Source organism: Leptopilina boulardi, unplaced genomic scaffold (genome assembly GCF_019393585.1).
Source record: "Leptopilina boulardi isolate dan_hultmark-lab unplaced genomic scaffold, ZJU_Lbou_2.1 LbouV2_38, whole genome shotgun sequence".
Lineage (NCBI taxonomy): Eukaryota > Metazoa > Arthropoda > Insecta > Hymenoptera > Figitidae > Leptopilina > Leptopilina boulardi.
Window position 1 is genome coordinate 1645174 of NW_026137951.1, and position 18808 is coordinate 1663981.

The following is an 18808-nucleotide window of genomic DNA, read 5'->3' on the forward strand; positions in this document are numbered from 1 at the left end:
CTGACAGAGTTTTCATTTACCTGTTTCAAATGATTCCTTCTCAATTTTGCTCTAAGTTCATTTCCAAAATATTTCCATGAATATTCCATTAATTTATTTTAAGTGATTATGAGAAGTTTTTTTTATCCAAAATATATTCCTCTCATTGTTGAAATTGGAGTTTTTTTTTTGCCTTTTCCAAAATGTTTCTTCGAACCAAATGAAATTTTCCTTTTGTTGCATTCTGGTTATTTCAAAATTTTATTTACAATTTCCTTGTTTCTGAGATTTTTCCTCGATTTTTTTTTGTGTAGGTTATTTTAGAAATTTTATTTTTAACTTCCTTAGATCCAAATCCAAATATTTTTTTTTCTTGTAGTAATAGTGAATTGAAGGGATAGTTTCTTCATTTCCAAAAATTTTCCTTGACTTTTTTTTCAGAAATGGATTCATTTCCTTATTTCCTTTCATTAGATAATAAGGCGTTAGATTAATTTTTTTCAGTATTATTATATTATTTCTAAAACTGGTAATTTAATGATAAGTTAGGTTGCTGTAGTAATTATTTTATTTCAAGGTATTTAGGATTTAGAAATTTTTATTTCAATTGGAAAATATTATTTTTTTGAATATTATAATTTCAATTAAATTAAAACTAAAAAACAATAATTTAAAACTACAATTAAAAAATTATGTATGGAAATTACAATTAAAAAATTATAATTTGAAAGTACAATTAAATAATTATAATTTGAAATTACAATTAAAAATTTATGATTTAAAATTACTATATATTAAAACATAATTTGAATTTAGAATTTTAATTCAAAATTGAATTAATATTTTGAAAAATTATTATAAGTAATTATTTAAATTTCCAATTTCACTGTCAATCTACTCAAAAAATTGAGCTTTTATTTTTTGTTTCTTAGTAGTAAAATACGGTTTTAGTCAGAAAAAACGTTTTTAATTTTAAGAATTTGGTTATCAGTAGTAAAACACATTTTTAGTCAGACATATTTTAATTTCTTTTACTTTTAAGTGCCAGTAGTAAAAAACAATTGTATTTATTTTATTTTATATATTTGAATATAAATTATAAATACTGAAAATAAATAATTTAAGTATCAAAAATTAAATATATGTTATTTGCAATAGTTTTTATATAATTTCTATACACTGAAAAAAAATTATTTGATTCAAATAACCGGTTACTTGACTATTATCAAATAAATATTTCAAATAATTATTATTTGAATGGTATTTGTTTCAAATACAAAAATTTATGGCTCAAATACAAATTATTTATTTAATCAAATAAATAATTAATCAAATTAAAAATTATTTGGTTCAAGTATAAATATTTATTTAATAATTTTCAAGTAATCGAGTTTTTTTTCATATTGTAAAAGGAAAAAATATTTAGACTACTTCAAGTAGCAATAGAAGCAAAATATTAGAACATTTTTTTAGAATAATAATAGTTTTTGCGAAAAAGTAAGGAATTTCTGTTACCGTTAGTAATTTATGAAATATTTATTTTTTTGAAAATTAAGAGTGCGGCAAATAGTGCGGGATTTTAGAAATAAGTTTTGTGGAAATAATGTGAAACATATATTAACTTTATAGTTTAGGAGGAGAATAGATGGGAGGAGGGAGAAGGATTTCCTGTTATACCTACATTGTGTGGCAAACTTGCAGGTGAGTCTGCGCCATGCAGAAAGGGCTGCAGTCGAGCCATTATGCAGGTACTTGCTGTCACTTTGCCGTGACCGCAGACGACACGACGATCGTGACTTTTGGTATGACCGCAGTCGATGCTTAACGGCATCAATTTAATGTAGATTGTAGATCGATTGCTGCTCCACATGTTAACAATCACGATAAAGACCATCGTTATCAACACAAATTGAGATCAAAATGTGGTGACCCTTTAGAATTATAGTATCATTGCATTCCCAAATGCTAAGCTTTTAAATTCATTTCTCGATTACAAAATATCAATCATCTTAATTCAATATATTTTCTATAATTGTTTTTTTTTTTTAGTTAAAAATTTTATTAAAAATACATTTTTTAGTATAAAAAAATATTTTTCTGGCAACAATTTTTGTAATTGTAAAAAAAAAAATGCTTTTGGGAATTTTCAAATGATAAATAAGTTTCATTTAAAAGAGAGAACTTGGTGGTTTTAAAAGAAAATTCTTTGAAGTTGCAAAATAAAGGATTTGTGAATCGGCGAAAAACTTGTGCAACACAATATTGAGTTATTATACGATAGAATATTTGTGTCTTGAAATTGAAAAAGTCTATTTAAAGATTTCCTTGACATAAAATGCACGTTCGATAATAGAGTTCATAGAAATTGGTAGAGTACTGTATGTCTGACTAAGAGTGGGCTCGTTCTACTGAAAAGCGAATTACGATATCTCATATATATATATATATATTGTATACGATAGAGAAATTGAAAATTAATTTTTATATAAATCTTTCAAAAATGGAAACATTTTCATTTTATAAATTTTATATTTATATAAATTTCTTTTTTATACTTTCTATTTAAGGTGAATGTCCCGCAGTTTGTAACCTTCTTTATAATTTGTTCCAGTTTGTGTTCAGTTTAAAAGGTTAAATATTTTCAAAGCAAAAAAATTGGGACAATTATTAATGAGATTTATTTTAAAGATGTTATTTCCGATTTTAGAAAAATCTTTATTGTACATTTGAACTTTTTTTAAATTAAAAAATAGAAAACGATTGGTTACAAACTTGGACATTTATACAATGAGAAAAATATACTATTGAATCAATAGCATATTTTTCTCAGTGTATTTTATTATTTAACGTTTTCTTTAAATATATTTTTACATTTTCTATAAATATATATATATATTTCTGTATTTTACAAGTGTTTAAATTATAATTTATATATTTTAAAAAATTATAATTCAGACACCAGGCTATAGTTATTTTTATTATTTTTAAAATTTAATATAAAATATTAAACGATATAATTTTCTTGAGATTTCATCTAAGGTATAAATTCTTATCGAATAATTTAATGAGACAATGTAATATTTATGATAAATAGAATAATTTATCGTCAGAAGTGAAATTTAAACTTATTTTTTTAAAGAATTTTTAATACTTCAATAATTCAATAATTCATGAAAAATATTAAATAATCAACATTGAAGATTTAATATTACATTTTTGCGATTATTTAAAAATGAAAAGCGAAACTTATATATAATTATTGCATTAATATTCCTAATTAATATTTGTTTATATGGTTTCTTAATAGAAGTGCTCTAGAGTGAGTTTGAAGCTGCAAAGTGGAAGTTTTGGAATAGACATAGGAAAGTTCATGAACGCTGAAATTTCGGACTCCGTTGCAATTTTGGTAAGTCGGCTCAGCAATAATTAAATTATATATACATATAGATATATAATTAATAAACATTTGAGAAAGTTTTGTATTTTTATTTATTTTTTTTTACTGATTTTATCTGAGTTTTGATTTTTTAATTAATAATAATTTATTATTTATTGTTAGTGTTTTGTTAGAAGATGGATAACTTCATTTCAAAGAAAAAGAGATGGAAAGTTGCTGAGGAGTGTCATCTGGGTTTGCAGCATCTATCGGTGAGTCGAAAAAAAAATTTTAAACACATAGAATAATTCAAATAATAAAATCACTTAGATTTATTTCAAATGAGAAAAGGAACTAATGCTATATTTATAAAATTAAAATAAAAAAATATAAAAATATTTATGAAAGAAAAATTCTAATTTAGAAACAGGCGTAAAAAATTTATTTTATAAACTGTTTCTATATTAAAAATACCAAGGAATATGATTAATTTTTAAAGTTGATTAGAATATAATTTCGTTTTCGAAAGCCAGTATGGGTTAACGATTCTATTATGGGGAAAATTAATATCACACCTGCCCTCAAGCTAAATGTAATTTGTAAATCGATTATATCATTATATATACACTATATTAAAAACATTTAAAATATATTAACGAAATTATTATATTTAATTTCTAAAATTTGAATTAGGACAATTTTTTAAGTATTAAATTATTTTTATTAGTGATTCATTTTTTATATGACTTTATGAGTTGAAATATTTATATATATATATATTTAAAAATCAATATTCAGTATTAATATATGTATATCAAATGTATATATTTTATGGATATTGTATTATATTTTATTCACGATTTCGTTCTTACAATATAAAATCCTACCTTCATAAACGACAGAAAGACATATTCATATTGACTTTATTCTCTTCAATATTTTATTTTTGCATTGTATCCATTTATAACGATACTTTGTGACAGATTTTTTTCTATTAAAAATAGTGCTTGATTCTCGAATAAATTTTGGATGAAAAAAATAGCACTATATATTTCTTAAATCTAAATAGGGAATTAAAAATTTTTTTATTGCAGAAACGTTTTAACTTGCTCTCTAAATCTGAATTAGTAAAAATGTTTACTAATTTAAATTAGTGACTCACTTTTTGCTTCTGAATTAGTCAAATTTTATTAATTATTAGTAACTTTTACTAACAATTAGTAAAATTTAACTAATTCTAAAGCAAAAAGTGAGTCACTAATTTAAATTAGTAAAAAAATTTTACTAATTCAGATTTAGAGAGTGTACTTTAAGTGTCAGTAGTAATTGACCGATTTAGTCAGACAGAACGTTTTAAATTTTAAATCATCCGGAAAGTTTTTTCTAAAATCTTTTCTAAGTAATAAAGTTTAAGTAGTAAAAATCATTTATAGTCAGACGAAATAAAATGTTAGGATTTCTTTAAATCTTTGTATTAGCAGCAAAAGACAGTTACAGTCAGACGAACCATTTTTAACTGTAAAACTCGCCAGTAGTTAGCTTTGGTCACTTTCTGGATGCTATTATTTTATTATCAGTAGTAAAAGTGTGTTTTAGTCAGACATTCAACGACTTTTTAGAAGTTATTAAAACATATTGTTTTTTAAATTTCAATTGCAGTAGTAAAAGTTAATTATAGTCTATAGATAGAAGCACGGTAAAAAATCTTCATTTTGATCAGCTATATGCTTATTTAGAGTATGAAAAACTTTCGTTGTTTTAGTGAAAAATTTCGTTGAAACGAAGAAGATTCACGAAGAAAAATGGAAAAACGAATAAAGTAACTTTTACTACTTTAAAAGTAAAATTTTAATCTGCCTAGTTTTTGTCAATTTATGCTCCAGAAATAGTAAAATTTACTATTTCCTCTCTGAATCTGAATTAGTAAAAATGTTTACTAATTTGAATTAATGACTCACTTTTTGCTTCCGAATTAGTAAAATTTTACTAATTATTAGTAACTTTAATTAAAAATTAGTAAAATTTAACTAATTCTAAACCAAAAAGTGAGTCACTAAAAATTAGTAAATATTTTTACTAATTCAGATTTAGAGAAAAAGTGCGGATAGTTTAGATTTCACTTTTAAAGTAATAAAAGTTATACTTTATTCGCTTTTCCATTTTTCTCTGTGTAATTTTTTTTTTGAATCAAAGATAATTTGTTTGAAACAAATAAATTTGCTTTCTGTCAAAGAAATCTTTTGTCTAGGTGTATACTGTAAACAAAGGAAGTTAGATTTTAACTCCCAATGGTACTCTATATTCCACACACTTTTGGAATTGATTTTTAATTCAAAAAATTTTAATCCCTATAATTCGGGTGTCATTAACTTAGGAAATTTTTTACAGTGAATAACTGTATTTTTGTAGATATAGGTAAATAATTTTAGCAGTTAATAGTTGAAAATATAAAATGTTTGGAGTTAAAAATCAACTCCAAAAGTGAGTTAACATAAGATTAACTATCTTTCACGCATAGAAAAAGTTTCCTGTGGCAGCGAACTATTTGCTGCCACATCAAATTATGTGAGCTAATATAGGGAAAGCGCTGTCTAAATTTAAATCAGTGAAAAATTCACTAGTCTCAAATCAGTCGCTAAATTCTAGCTATTTGAATCAGTAACATTACTAACATTACTACATTACTAATTTTGATAGATCCGATAGCAAATATCAGTTAGCATCTGTAAGCAATTCCTTTTTTTTCCGTTTAGCATCAACTCCACTTTTATATAATCCTGTTGGGAATTAAAATCTAACTTGCGTTTTACATATAGTGTAGGTTTTAGTAATAGTTTCAGTCCAAAAGGATCGTAAGATTTCTCTTCAAGAAGATATCGTTAGACAATTTAGAGAGAGAGAGTTCAATACATATGAATGTCCTTGTAAATAGGAGAATTTGAGAAATTTTGAAAGATGCGTTGACCTTCGATCGCAGACGATGACTTGACTTTCGTGTCAGTTTGTGAGGGCCCGAGGCTTCACCGTAACCGACCCTCTAACAAACCGTGGAACGAGGTCAGGAACACGGTGTTCGAAAAAGGAGGGTCGTTCAGCGCAGAGCAGGGGCTTATATAGCCTGGATACTTTGATCATTCGGAATGACTCGGTATCACTCGGTGTTGCTCGTAGAATTCTTACTCGCGTGATAGTAGTGGTAGTAGTAGTAGTAGTGGCTGAATATAAGGGTGGTTTGGGGTTGCAGGTTGAAAGGGGTTCTCTCTCTCTCTCTATGTGTGTGTGTGTGAGAAGTGGAGTGTGCAGGAGTTCTGCTGGTTCTCTATCGCACAACCACCCATCATTGGGCGTCGGGACACCGAGGCGCGCGTCAGTCTCGTCGGAACCACGTGGACAACGTTTATTGCCGCATTACCGGTTGTTCAAATTTATTTTTTTTTTTCATCATTCCAAAATATGTACCACGTGCAACGATATCCGATTTTATTCTTATTTTTCATTCTTAAAATAATGAAATACTAAAAATTATTTCTTTTTTCCGAAAAAAAATGTGTTATTCCTTGACGCGAGTGTAAAAAAGAAAAAAAAAAAAATTCCTTCATTTCGCGCGTGGTAGGGTTTTGTTTCCGTGAGTGCGTGCATCGAGACTGGTACGACTTCGTACCGGTGAGATTCCACCCTTTTCCTTATCATGGACTCTGACCTGTCTTTGATTGTATTCAGTTTATTCGTTTTTAATAATTAGGTTTTAATTTTTATTTTTTTTGAACATTTTTTTTTGTGTGAAATCTGAAATGAAAGTTGAGTTAAAGTGCGCGTTGTGTAAACTCGAATTGAAGTGATTGGAGTTATTGAAGATGATCCACATGGAGAGGAAGAAGCTGCTTTCATCTGTGGAGAGAGACAACGTGATGATAGAGACGGAACTTGGAGAGTTGAAGTACCGAAGATAAGGGACAGGATTGAGAGAAGAGAGTGAGAGAGAGTGAGAGAGAGAGAGAGATAGAAAGTCAGGGAGAGAGAGAGAGAGAGGATCGAATTTAAGGTCCTGTATCATGATAGATCCCTGAAGAGACGAGCCATGTCACGTGTCAGGTCTCTCCTGACATGTTCGGCGCTCCTTACGCTGACCGTCCTCTTGTCAAGGTGTCTCGTCAACGGAAGTGAGTTTCCCGAGAGGGAATGCTGCGACCCGATTTATCCGATTCCAGAGCCAACAAGCAAAGCACCATCGGCACCAACACCAACTGGAAGAAGCGGTGAGTCGAGATGTAATACGATTTTCATCGCTAGAGTGCTTCTCGCACGAGGGCACACGCTTTGAAATATTTATCGCGCTATATCGGACTTCCTCAATAAATGCTTCCTTTATTTAGAAAATATATAGAGAAGTGAAATTGATTTTTACAGAAAACGAAAAAAAAAAAATTAATCTTTTTCTTCTTTTCAATCTTTTCGGTTGTTTTTGCTATAAAAATTAGGGTGAAATTTTTTTTGCGTTAGAAGAAAATTGTTTCTTGAGATATAAGGATATAAATAAAATTTTTTTTTCTTTTCGTCTTGAATTATCTTTAGGTTGTGATAACCATGAGATTGAGATATCTGTTTTCTTGAAATTCACATATAAAAATTTTCCACTGGGTTTTTTTTTTTTTTCAAAATCTTTGCATTCTTCTTTTGCTCTCTAAATCTGAATTAGTAAAAATGTTTACTAATTTGAATTATTGACTCACTTTTTGCTTCTGAATTAGTAAAATTTTACTAATTATTAGTAAGTTTTACTAACAATTAGTAAAATTTAAATAATTATAAAGCAAAAAGTGAGTCACTAATTTAAATTAGTAAACATTTTTACTAATTCAGATTTAGAGAGTGCTTCGAATATAATAATTTTCGAAATTTAGGGACTTTTATTTTGGTACTAAAAACACTTTTTTTTGTATTTACAAATATATTTTTGATTATTATCGACCAGAGTTATTTTTACAAAATAATATTTTTTTCATCTAAAAAAGAATCAAAAAAAAAAATCTCTCTAAATTTGAATTAGTGAAAAGTGAGCTACTAATTCACATTAGTAAGAATTTTTACTAATTTTTAGTAAAATATTACTATTTTATTTATTAGTAGTACTAGTAGTAGTAGTAGTAAAAAATGACTAAAAATTAGTGAAAATTCTTACTAATTTAAATCAGTAGCTCACTTTTCACTAATTCAGATTTAGAGAGTTTTTTATTTTCGAAACAGATCTTTAAGGTATACAATGAATATAGAAAAAAAACAGATCTTTAGAAAAACTGCCTTCTGAACCGAAAAAATTTTTGATTGACCATTTTAAGAAAAGCGATTTCGATAATTTAAATTTTAAAAATAAAATAATAAATTCAATCAAAGTCGTATAAAAACAGACGTATTTTCACGAAATTTTGTTTTAAGATACAAGTTTATGAGGAAACCCATTTTTCTTTAGTAAAAAATTTCATAGCATGAAATAAAGTGGATAATTTTTTTTTAATTTTAGAATTTAAAATTCAATTTGAAAATTACATCTTGTCATGATTTATTGTTTATTTAACATTATTCTAATAATACTAGTATTGCTAGTATTTTAAAGCTTTTTCTCTATAATTTTTACTATTTTTTTTTTTTTTTTTTTTTGAAACCTCCTCGTTCATTCGCAAAAATTTATAAATCATTTCCAGATCTATATAAATATGCTTAAAACATATTACTGACATTAAGTATAGAAAAATGTTTAATAAAATTTCTTTTGTGGTAAAGAGTCAATATCCACATTTTATGGATATTGAAATTCTTAAAAAGATTGCACAAAAAAGTTAAAAGTTTTTATGAAAAATATTTTTCACAGTGCAATATAAGCTTATATATATATATATATATGTATTTGCTCTACAACATATTTTTCACACTAAAAAAGTATATATCTATTACTAAAAGAGTGTTTTTTTGAAAAATGATAAGTTAGATATTTTGAAAGGATGAAGAAAATTTCCATCTGGAAAATAGAAAAAAAAAATCTATAAAGAAATTTAAAATTGATCAAAATGTACATTTTTATTTCCGTGTATATATATATATATATTGTAATATAGACTTTTATTGAATTTATTATTATTTATTATTTATTCATTTAATTATTAATAGATGTAATTAATTTAAATTTTAATATAATTATTGTCAGTTCTTTTTTTATAATTAATTTATTTAAATTGATATGATATAAATTGTTCAAATAATTAAATTATAAAAAAATAATTTAATTAAATAATTTTTAACGTTACCAATAATTGGGTCAACGACTAATTTAATGGATTGGAATTATTATAAAAAATGTTAAATGTCAATATTTCAATTATTAATTATTATATTTTTTCAATAATAATTATTATTAATTAACTATTCATTATTAATTTGTACATTCATTATTTAAACTATTGACAATTTTAATTAGAGTACTTGGAGAATAGAGTAAAAAATTAAAATGGCGCCTTTTTTTGCTACAATTTTTCGTAAAAAAAAATATATTTTTTCTTCAAAATTTAAATAACATCAGAGCAGATTTTTTTTCATATTTTTGTACCATTGATAAAATCATACATTGAGCTTTAAAATATTAAATAAACTAATATTTAAAATATTAACTTTTCATGCATCTGTCGTTGATTATAAAAATGTTTTATTTATTAAATTAAAATTTAAAAACTTTTATCCATAACTCGACGTGATTTGTCGTTATGCCATTAATCATTTTGTCTGGTTCAGAGGGCACATTTTTTAGTACAGAAATTAATGTGATTTTTATGATTTTTTGTAAATGCACTGAAAAAAAAAAAAATTATTTTTGTTTAAACGTTTCACTTATACTGAAAGGAAAAAAATGAAAAAAAAATTGATTTGTGATAAATTTTTTATTTAAACGAAATATATGACATTCATGTTTGAATTGAATTTATATAAAAATTTCATTTTATTTACGTTGTGAACTTTACTCTAATGAAAAAAAAAAATGTTTATTTTCTATTAAACAGAGAAAATTATTAGTAAATATTTTTTCAACAATTTTTTTTTAATGATTTGCTAAATATTTATTGGAAATAAATATTCAATAAATAATATTGTAGAAGGGTGAAATTTGTAGCTGATATTTTTTTTTTTGGCGACATTTTATCTCTTTTTGACTGACAATGAAATATTCTGAGAATTTTTGTACGCGTCATTTCGTTTGATTCACAAAATAGTTTTAGAGCTTTATATAGACGCAAAAAAAGCTGCGTCAATTGACGACAAGTTGTAATCTGACACAACGACACGTCAGTGTCAAAGGATCCATTGTCGATCGCGGCTTTTATTACCGTCCTATATATAAAGAGTCGATTTTTTTTTTTTTTTTTTTTTTGTTTTTGTTTCTTACAAAGTGTATCATATATACGCACAAAATCAATAGATGGTTTGATTTTAATTAACGAAAGGCGAAGAACCCAATCTTTTAATCGACCATGATGGATCTCTCCACTCTAACGAACGATCGAGCAAGATGGATTAAAAAAAGGGTTATATATAGTTCATTAAACATTGAGGCCGATAACACGTGTGCGCGGGGGGAAAATCCAATTGTTTTGTTAAAGGCAAACATTACGTAGCGACACTTTTTCTTTTTTTTAATGAATGCAAGGAATATATAATATTGTTTCTCACTTTTTCTTTCATTTTAACGTCGTTGAAAAATAGAAAAAACCCCATTGATGTTAAATGGCACGCTACACACGTTGTAAGAGACACCGCTATTTTCACTCGACCTACTTTCTAGTCAAACCGTTATATATATATACGTCTCTTAACGAGGTTGCTTTAGGACAAATTCGAAGTGGCTTCAATGTTAAAACATTCCTCTGTTTATCTAGTTGGTTTTCGAAGTTCCTTTTCAAAATACAAAATTTTCCCTCTAGCTTCTTCTTCTTCTTCTTCTTCTTTCAATTTTTCAAATTCTCTCTTCGAAACTCATTCGAAAAAGCATAATATATTTATCATATGTGATTTTTTAAATGAAGGGAAAATTTCTAACTTTTTTTTTCTGAACGAATTTTTGAATAAATTAATTTTTTTTTCAATTTTTCAATTGAAATTTGTGAGAAAAAATAAAAAATTTGAATATTATGGAAAAAAAACGTTAACAAAGTAAAAATTAATTATTATATACACACAGAAAAAAAATTTATATATTATAAATATAATAAATAATATATTACACCGTCCGACAAAATTCAACTTTTTTTTTGACCCACAAAAAAATCCAACATTTTTGGAAACTAGGACCCAAAAAAAATACCCGTGTCTGACCGTTTTGCTAGATCAAGTCATTTGTGGTTTTTAGGGGTGAAAACAACCCCTAAATGAAAAGTGACAAGATATCTTCTAAAAGATTATTTATATTTTATAAAACTTGGTATCTGGATTAATCTGATGTCAGATTTTCAAAATTCAAAATGGCGGTCAAAATTTTAAAAAGTTATTAAATTTTTTTGAAACCTTGATATCTAGGGGTTTTTTTTGGGTCGCTGATGACGAATCTGATGTTAAATTGTCAAAATTCAAAATGGCAGATATAAAATAAAAAATTAATAACTTTTTAAAAATTTGATCGCCATATTGGATCCGCCATTTTCAATTCGGAAAATCTGACATCAGATTAATAATAATCAGTGACCCCGAAAACCCCCAGATACCAAATTTTATAAAATATTAATAATTTTTAAAAGATATCTTGTCACTTTTCATTTAAGGGTTGTTTTCACCCCTAAAAACCACAAACGGCCAGATACGGGTATTTTTTTTTGGGTCCTAGTTTTCGAAAATGTTAAATTTTTTTGTGGGTCAAAAATTGTGTCGAACGGTGTTATATACAAGGAAAAAAAAATTATTTTAAATAAACGAGTCCTTGACTATTATCAAATAAATATTTATTTGTAATGAACAATTATTATTTGAGTCAATTAAATTGTATTTGTCTTCAATACAGATATTATTGGTTCAAGTAAATATTTATTTGATTATAATTCAGTAACAGATTATTTGAATCAAATCAATTTTTTAATGTTTATATTTAAATAAATATTTACTTGAACTAAATAATTTTTATTTGAATGAAGTAAACTATATTGGGACCAATAATGTCTGTATTTGAAACAAATACCATTTAGTTGTTTCAAATAAAAATAATTTTGGTTCAAATAAATATTCCTTTAATAATTGTCAAGTAATCGATTATTTAAATCAAATAAATTTTTTTAATGTATAAAAATCTTTTTTTTTTTTTTTTTTAATGAAAAATTCATCAAGTATGAGTTTCGAGTGATTATAAATATTTTATGAAACAATAAAGGTGAATAGTCGACGATTTGAAAATGAGAACAGTTTTAAATTTTTGAAAAATTGTGTCAACAATTATTATTGAATATTAAACATTGATAAATTGAAGAGTTTAAGGTTCGTTATATTTAATTGATAAGAAATTGTTATTCCACGGTGAAAAAAAAAATGTTTTCTTGAATAATATAAAATTTTTCTCTTGCACTTCATTATTCGTATCATAAATATATTATACACAATGTTGTGCATATTTTTTAATTGTATTTTGTCATTCTAAAATTAGAAAACAAATTATTATTAATATTCATAATTATCTTCTCATCCTTTTATGATATATATTCTGAAATTGTTAAAACCAAGCTAATTAGACTTTTGGAGTTTTGTTCATTATAATTTTAGGCAAGTCCATTAAACAGCTGCGCGCAAAAGTGAGGGCAAAGTCAACTTAGACATTTCTAAATAAGTAATTTGTTTCCAGGGGAGGAGAAACTTTTTTTTTTCTTTTTTTTTTGAGCCTTGGGAAAAAGAAATCTAACTTATGTCATGTTCGTTTGACTCAATCCTTTTAACTGGTTTCTTTCAACGATCAGCCCCTTATCACAACTTCCTCATCCTACGGGGAATTGTTTACAACCTTTCCCTTTTCACTTTCGTTCTTTCCTTGAGTTACAGGAGTGAAATACAATACTATGTACTGTATATGAATCCCTTTTTACGTTCTTGTGTGGGAGAAATTTTATTGGTCCCAAAGGATTTATTTTTGTTGTTAAACACTGGGAATTAATTGAAGTTGTATGTTTTTTTTGCACTTTTTAGAAAGTGAGATGCAATTAATGTTTTTCGTATTTTTTTTTTGTTCAGTAATAAATGATAGTTTTCTTCAAAGTGTTTCTTGAACTCCTTTGACTTTTTAGTAGTAAAAGACTGCATCAGACGGACAAAATGTTTTTAATTGTAAATTTAAAGAAAAATAAGTAAAATAATTTTTTTCAGTAGTGTAAAAGACAGTTTTGGTCAGACAAAGAGTTTTTCATTTGTGAAATCTTGGTTTCAGTAATTTCAGTTCAGTAATTTCTTGGTTTCAGTAAATAATAGTTTTAGTGAGACTAATTTCTAAAGTGATTGTATCAGTAGTAAAAGACCGTTTTGGTCAGACAACGCCTATTTTATTTCTGAATTTTTGGTTAGTAAAAAATATAATTTTAGTCAGCCAAAACTTATTTAATTTCTAAAATTTTGGTGTTAGTAGTATAAAATAGTTTTAGTCAGACAAAACGTTTTTTAACTTCTGAAGTCATTGTATCGATAGTAAACGGCAGTTTCGGTCAGACAAGGCGTTTTTCATTTGTGAAATTTTGGTTTCAGTAGTAAATAATAGTTTTAGTCAGACAAAACGTTTCGAATTTCTAAAATCTTGGTTTCAGTAGTAAAAAATACCTTTAGTCCAGTTGTAACTTTTTAATTTTTTTAAATTTTCTTATTAATAGTAGAATCCAGTCTTATTGTTAGTCAGACAAAATTTTTACACCTTAAGTATTAGTTTTAAATTCTTAAAAACAGTATTAAAAGAGCGTATTCGTGCGACGATTCTCTTGAATTCCTAATGTCTTGGTTTAAGTAGTGAAAGAAATTTTTCGTCAGACAATTCTCTTGAATTATTAATATCTTGGTATCAGTAGTAAAAGTCAATTTCAGTTAGACAAAATGCTTTAAGTAGTTTTTTTTATCAGTAAATGTGAGCTTTAGTCAGATTTAATGAATTTTTGGTATCAGTAGTAAAAGTATCCTTTAGTCAGACATGCCATCTCATTTTCAGTAGTAAAAGACATTTCTAGTCAGACAAAGCCTCTAAATTTATAAAACTTATTAATAAATAGAAAAAATTTGTTTAAGTTAAAATAATCGTACTTTAAGTATCAGTAGTTGAGGTCGAATTTATTCAGACAGAATCAGTAGTAAAAGTCAATTTTAGTCAGACAAAACCTGTAAATTTATAAAATCTATTAATTAATAGTAAAAAGGATATAAAAAAAATTTAGTTAAAAATTATCGTACTTTAAGTATCAGTAGTTAAAGCCGAATTTAGTCAGACAGAATAAGTAGTAAATGAACGTGTCAATCAGACAAAAATTAAATTTTAGTACAATGAATCTTTCTAGTATCTAGTACAGTAAAGAAGAAATTCAGTGAGACATAATTTTGTCGCATTTTTTGTATCAGTAGTAAAAGACAGTTATAGTCAGACATTCGAAATTTTTCCAAGATATCAAAGGCATTAGCAGTCAGTTTCATTTTTATCAGTAATAAATTTGCATCAGTAGGTAAAACAAAATTTCAGTTAGACAAATTGGTTTAAAAATTCTATTTTTCTATTTTTTTTCTTATGTGGAAGTCTTTATTTTTAGACACTTTTCTCATTTTAAGATATTTTATCGCAGAAAATTAAAAGGCATTAAAATAAGCTGCAACGCTTATATATTTTAATCCAATTTTGCTTATTTTTATCTATTTTGGTATTAAAATAAGCAAAATTGGATTAAAATAATAAGCGTTGCAACTTATTTTAATACCTTATAATTTTTTGTGATGGTGTCTTAGATTTTGGCCAATGACGAAACTAAACGTCTTAGATATTTTTCTAATCAATGAAACAAGTCAAGACAATTTTTAAGACGTTTCTTAATTTTTAAGTAAAAATAAAATAAGACACACATTTTGTGCAATGCGATAATGAAATTAAATAAATTTAGAATATTTAGATATATATTTAAGAAAAAGCTGAGAAATTTCTCTACGAGAATGATTGTTTCTTGACAAGGTAATCTTGAAAGGTGATTTTGCAAAGCTTTGTATAAATTACAGTTTGTGATCTATGTATAACACACAGACTGCCATCAGCCGGGGACATCCATCAAGCATGTATGGATTATCTAATAGAGAATGCGCCGCCGTATCTCTGTCTAGTGGAGTATTCTATATTTTGTCGGACGACGAACCCTTATTATAAACTGGTGACGCCACGTGACGCCATATATATATAATATAATACTAGCGACGGAAGGCGGGTAAATAACGTTCGGGAAACCAATATCGGCAAACGTTTGAGTACCAGAGACAAAAATCCCAACGGTGAAATCTTTCCACTAAGCGAATTCTTGCTACCTACATAAGAAAAAGACTTAATAATGTCACTTGCACACACACACATATATATGATAGATTTTTATCGTTGATCTTTTAGAGGGAATGTTCTTCGGACTTTGTGCCGAGGAAATATCACATTTGAGGTGAATCGTCTGTAAAGTTTTTTTTTTTTTTTTTTTTGTTCATAGCATATTTAAAATAATTTTGAGCGAGTAAATCAAAAAGTAAATTTTTAAAAATAAAATTTTTTTTTATTGTTTATCTATATTAATAAAATCAGACTTTTGTCTGTACATTGCTCCAAATTAATTTTTTCTTGCATAGTTTATCATTTTAAGTAGTAAAGATAACAAATATGCCATAAATAAAAATTCTGTCTGTCTGTCTGTCTGTCGTCAATATTTTGTACCGGCACAACTTTAAAACGGCTCAACCGATTGAGGTGAAACTTGGCAGTGTATTCAGTCTTAACGTAACTTAAAATCTTAGCCATATTTGATTAAAAAATATTAACATGAACGAAAGTTATGACATTTTTTCAAAAAATTTAAAAAAATCAAAAAAATGCAAATTTTTTATTTTTTGTCAGATTGATTTGAAACTATTTGTACCTAATTTTTTCACATAAATACAATCAATTTTTTTTATTAAATTAAGTAAATAGTCTGAATTTAAAAGTCTAAATCAAATTTTTGAATTTCCAATTTTTTTAATAACATTGTAATATAAGAATTCGTTATGTTCAACTTTTTATAAGTAAAACAATAATGTTTTTAGTCTGTTGGGTATTAAACGCAATCTTAGCTGCACACCAATGAAAAATATTAATTTAAACAAAAATATGACACTTTCAAAAAATTTAACATTTTTTATTTTTTGATAATTCTTTACAAAACGTTCTTTATTTAAAATTTTGTGACCAATTAAGTATGCTTTTAACAAGAAATTTTAAAAATTTTAATTTAAGAATTTTATCAGAATTTTAAAATTAATAATTGCAAATCTGAATATGAAATCAGATATTGTAAAAATAAAAAATCGAAAATTACTTTTTTACTCTTTGAAATTAACAATTATTATATTTAAATTATTATTATTATTATTGAATATTATTATTATTATTATTATAATTATTATGGATACAAATTATTTTTAAATATAATAAAACTAAATAAACTAAATAAACTAAATAAACTTAAATATAATATAATAAATATAATAAAATTAAATTATTTTCATTTTATTTAAAAGAAATTTTTCTATTAAAAATTTATTCTTCCAATAATTTTTAAAGTTTTTTAAAATTTTAATTTAAATTGTATTGATTAAAATAATTTTTATTTTCAATACTATAAAATTAAATACAATTTTAAATTATTTTAATTTTATTAAAAGCAGTGAAAAAATTGAATTGAATTGAATAAATAATAATTAAAAATTTATAAAAAGATATTTTAATACAGGAGAACACGTATAGTTGGATGTAATTATAAATTTCAAAATTTATTAAATCTAAATATTATAACCGTCGAAGACGGGTGCGACAGCTAGTTTAAAATAATTTTGATTAAAACTGCAAAAAAGAATGTCTTATTTTAAGACAGTTCTGATTTTTAAGACATTTTATAGTGTCTTAGATTTCGACCAATGATAGAACGTCTTAGACAGTATTTAAATTTTATTAGGGAATTTTAAGACGTTTCCTAAGTGTTTTATGTTTTAAAATAAGACACTCGTTTTTGCAGTGATTAGTAAATCAAAAAAGGAATTTTTTTTTTATTTTTTTAAAATAAAAATCCCTTTTTAAATGTGACAAATGTCATTATTTTTTTTTTTTCTGTGAAAATAATAAATCTCGCACTTAATAATTAATTTTTTTTTTTCAATTTTTCATTTCAATAAAAAGTTGTTATCAAGATATTAAAGTTTTATGCATTTCGTTAAAACTGCACTCCTTCAATAGTTCGTTTGCGCAATAGCTTCAAAGAGAAGCTTAAGGCTTTAAAATAAACGATATATAGAATATTTTAAACTCATTAAAATTATAGTTTATCCAAAGTTTAATTTAGAATTATAATTCCCATTAGAAAGTTTTGCAACAGCTTGCGATTAACTTTTTATAGAAAATTGAAAAAAAAAAAATGCTTTGAGACTTTTGACAATATTTTTGTAAAATAATGTTGATATAAAATATTGATTTCTTTTATATTAAAAATTTTAAGTATTTTTTAAAAATACTTTTTTAAAATATATTTTTTTGAATATTTATTTGTAAAATTGTCTATTAATTTAATATACAAAGTTTAGATAATTTATTTTAATTGTGGTCAAACAGAAAAAAAAATGCTAAATATAACTTTCTATCCCCCAAAGATTATTATTATTATTATTTGACCAAAAGCATATGCGAGAGACTTCTATTTGTAGATTCATTTTGCCGCCGGAAAGATGGATTTGTGCTCCAATGGTTTCTGGGTAAATTTCTCGGTAATGCGAGTAAATAGATTTTGCTTTTGATGCGCGATTTGTCGACGATGTGATGACGATTCGTGCGCTTGCTCGTTTATCGTTCTGATGAAATTATTTGCAACTACGCGTTTGAATTCGGCGACATGAAATCTATTCGACAAATATATATAAATAAATTCGTTTTTATAAATAATTAATTTATAAGTTTAGATATTTTTCATTGTTTAAATTTTAAATCAAAATTGTTTAGAAAAAAAAATTTAAATAATTTGGTTACTTGACTATTATTAAATAAATATTTAATTGAATTAAATAATTTTTATTTGTATTAAATAAACTGTATTTAAAGGAATAATTTCTGTATATTTGAAACAAATATTATCTCAAATAATAATTATTTAAAATATTTATTTAATAATTGTTAAGTAAACGATTATGTGAACCAAATAATTTTTT

The 18808-nt window shown here is 25.2% G+C and overlaps 1 protein-coding gene across 4 annotated transcripts in view; it reads left to right on the top strand.

The window, feature by feature from the left end:
• Nucleotides 1–6640: 6640 nt before the first annotated feature.
• Nucleotides 6641–18808, top strand: part of LOC127287997 (uncharacterized) — a 335689-nt gene continuing 323521 nt past the window's right edge. The window contains exon 1 of one of the 4 annotated variants that reach the window (XM_051315170.1): nt 6641–7611. In XM_051315170.1, the coding sequence (XP_051171127.1) occupies nt 7434–7611 (178 nt within the window). In that variant the 5' untranslated portion in view covers nt 6641–7433. The remainder of the gene's footprint in view (nt 7612–18808) is intronic. The other 3 variants (XM_051315171.1, XM_051315172.1, XM_051315173.1) reach the window with 3 other exon arrangements.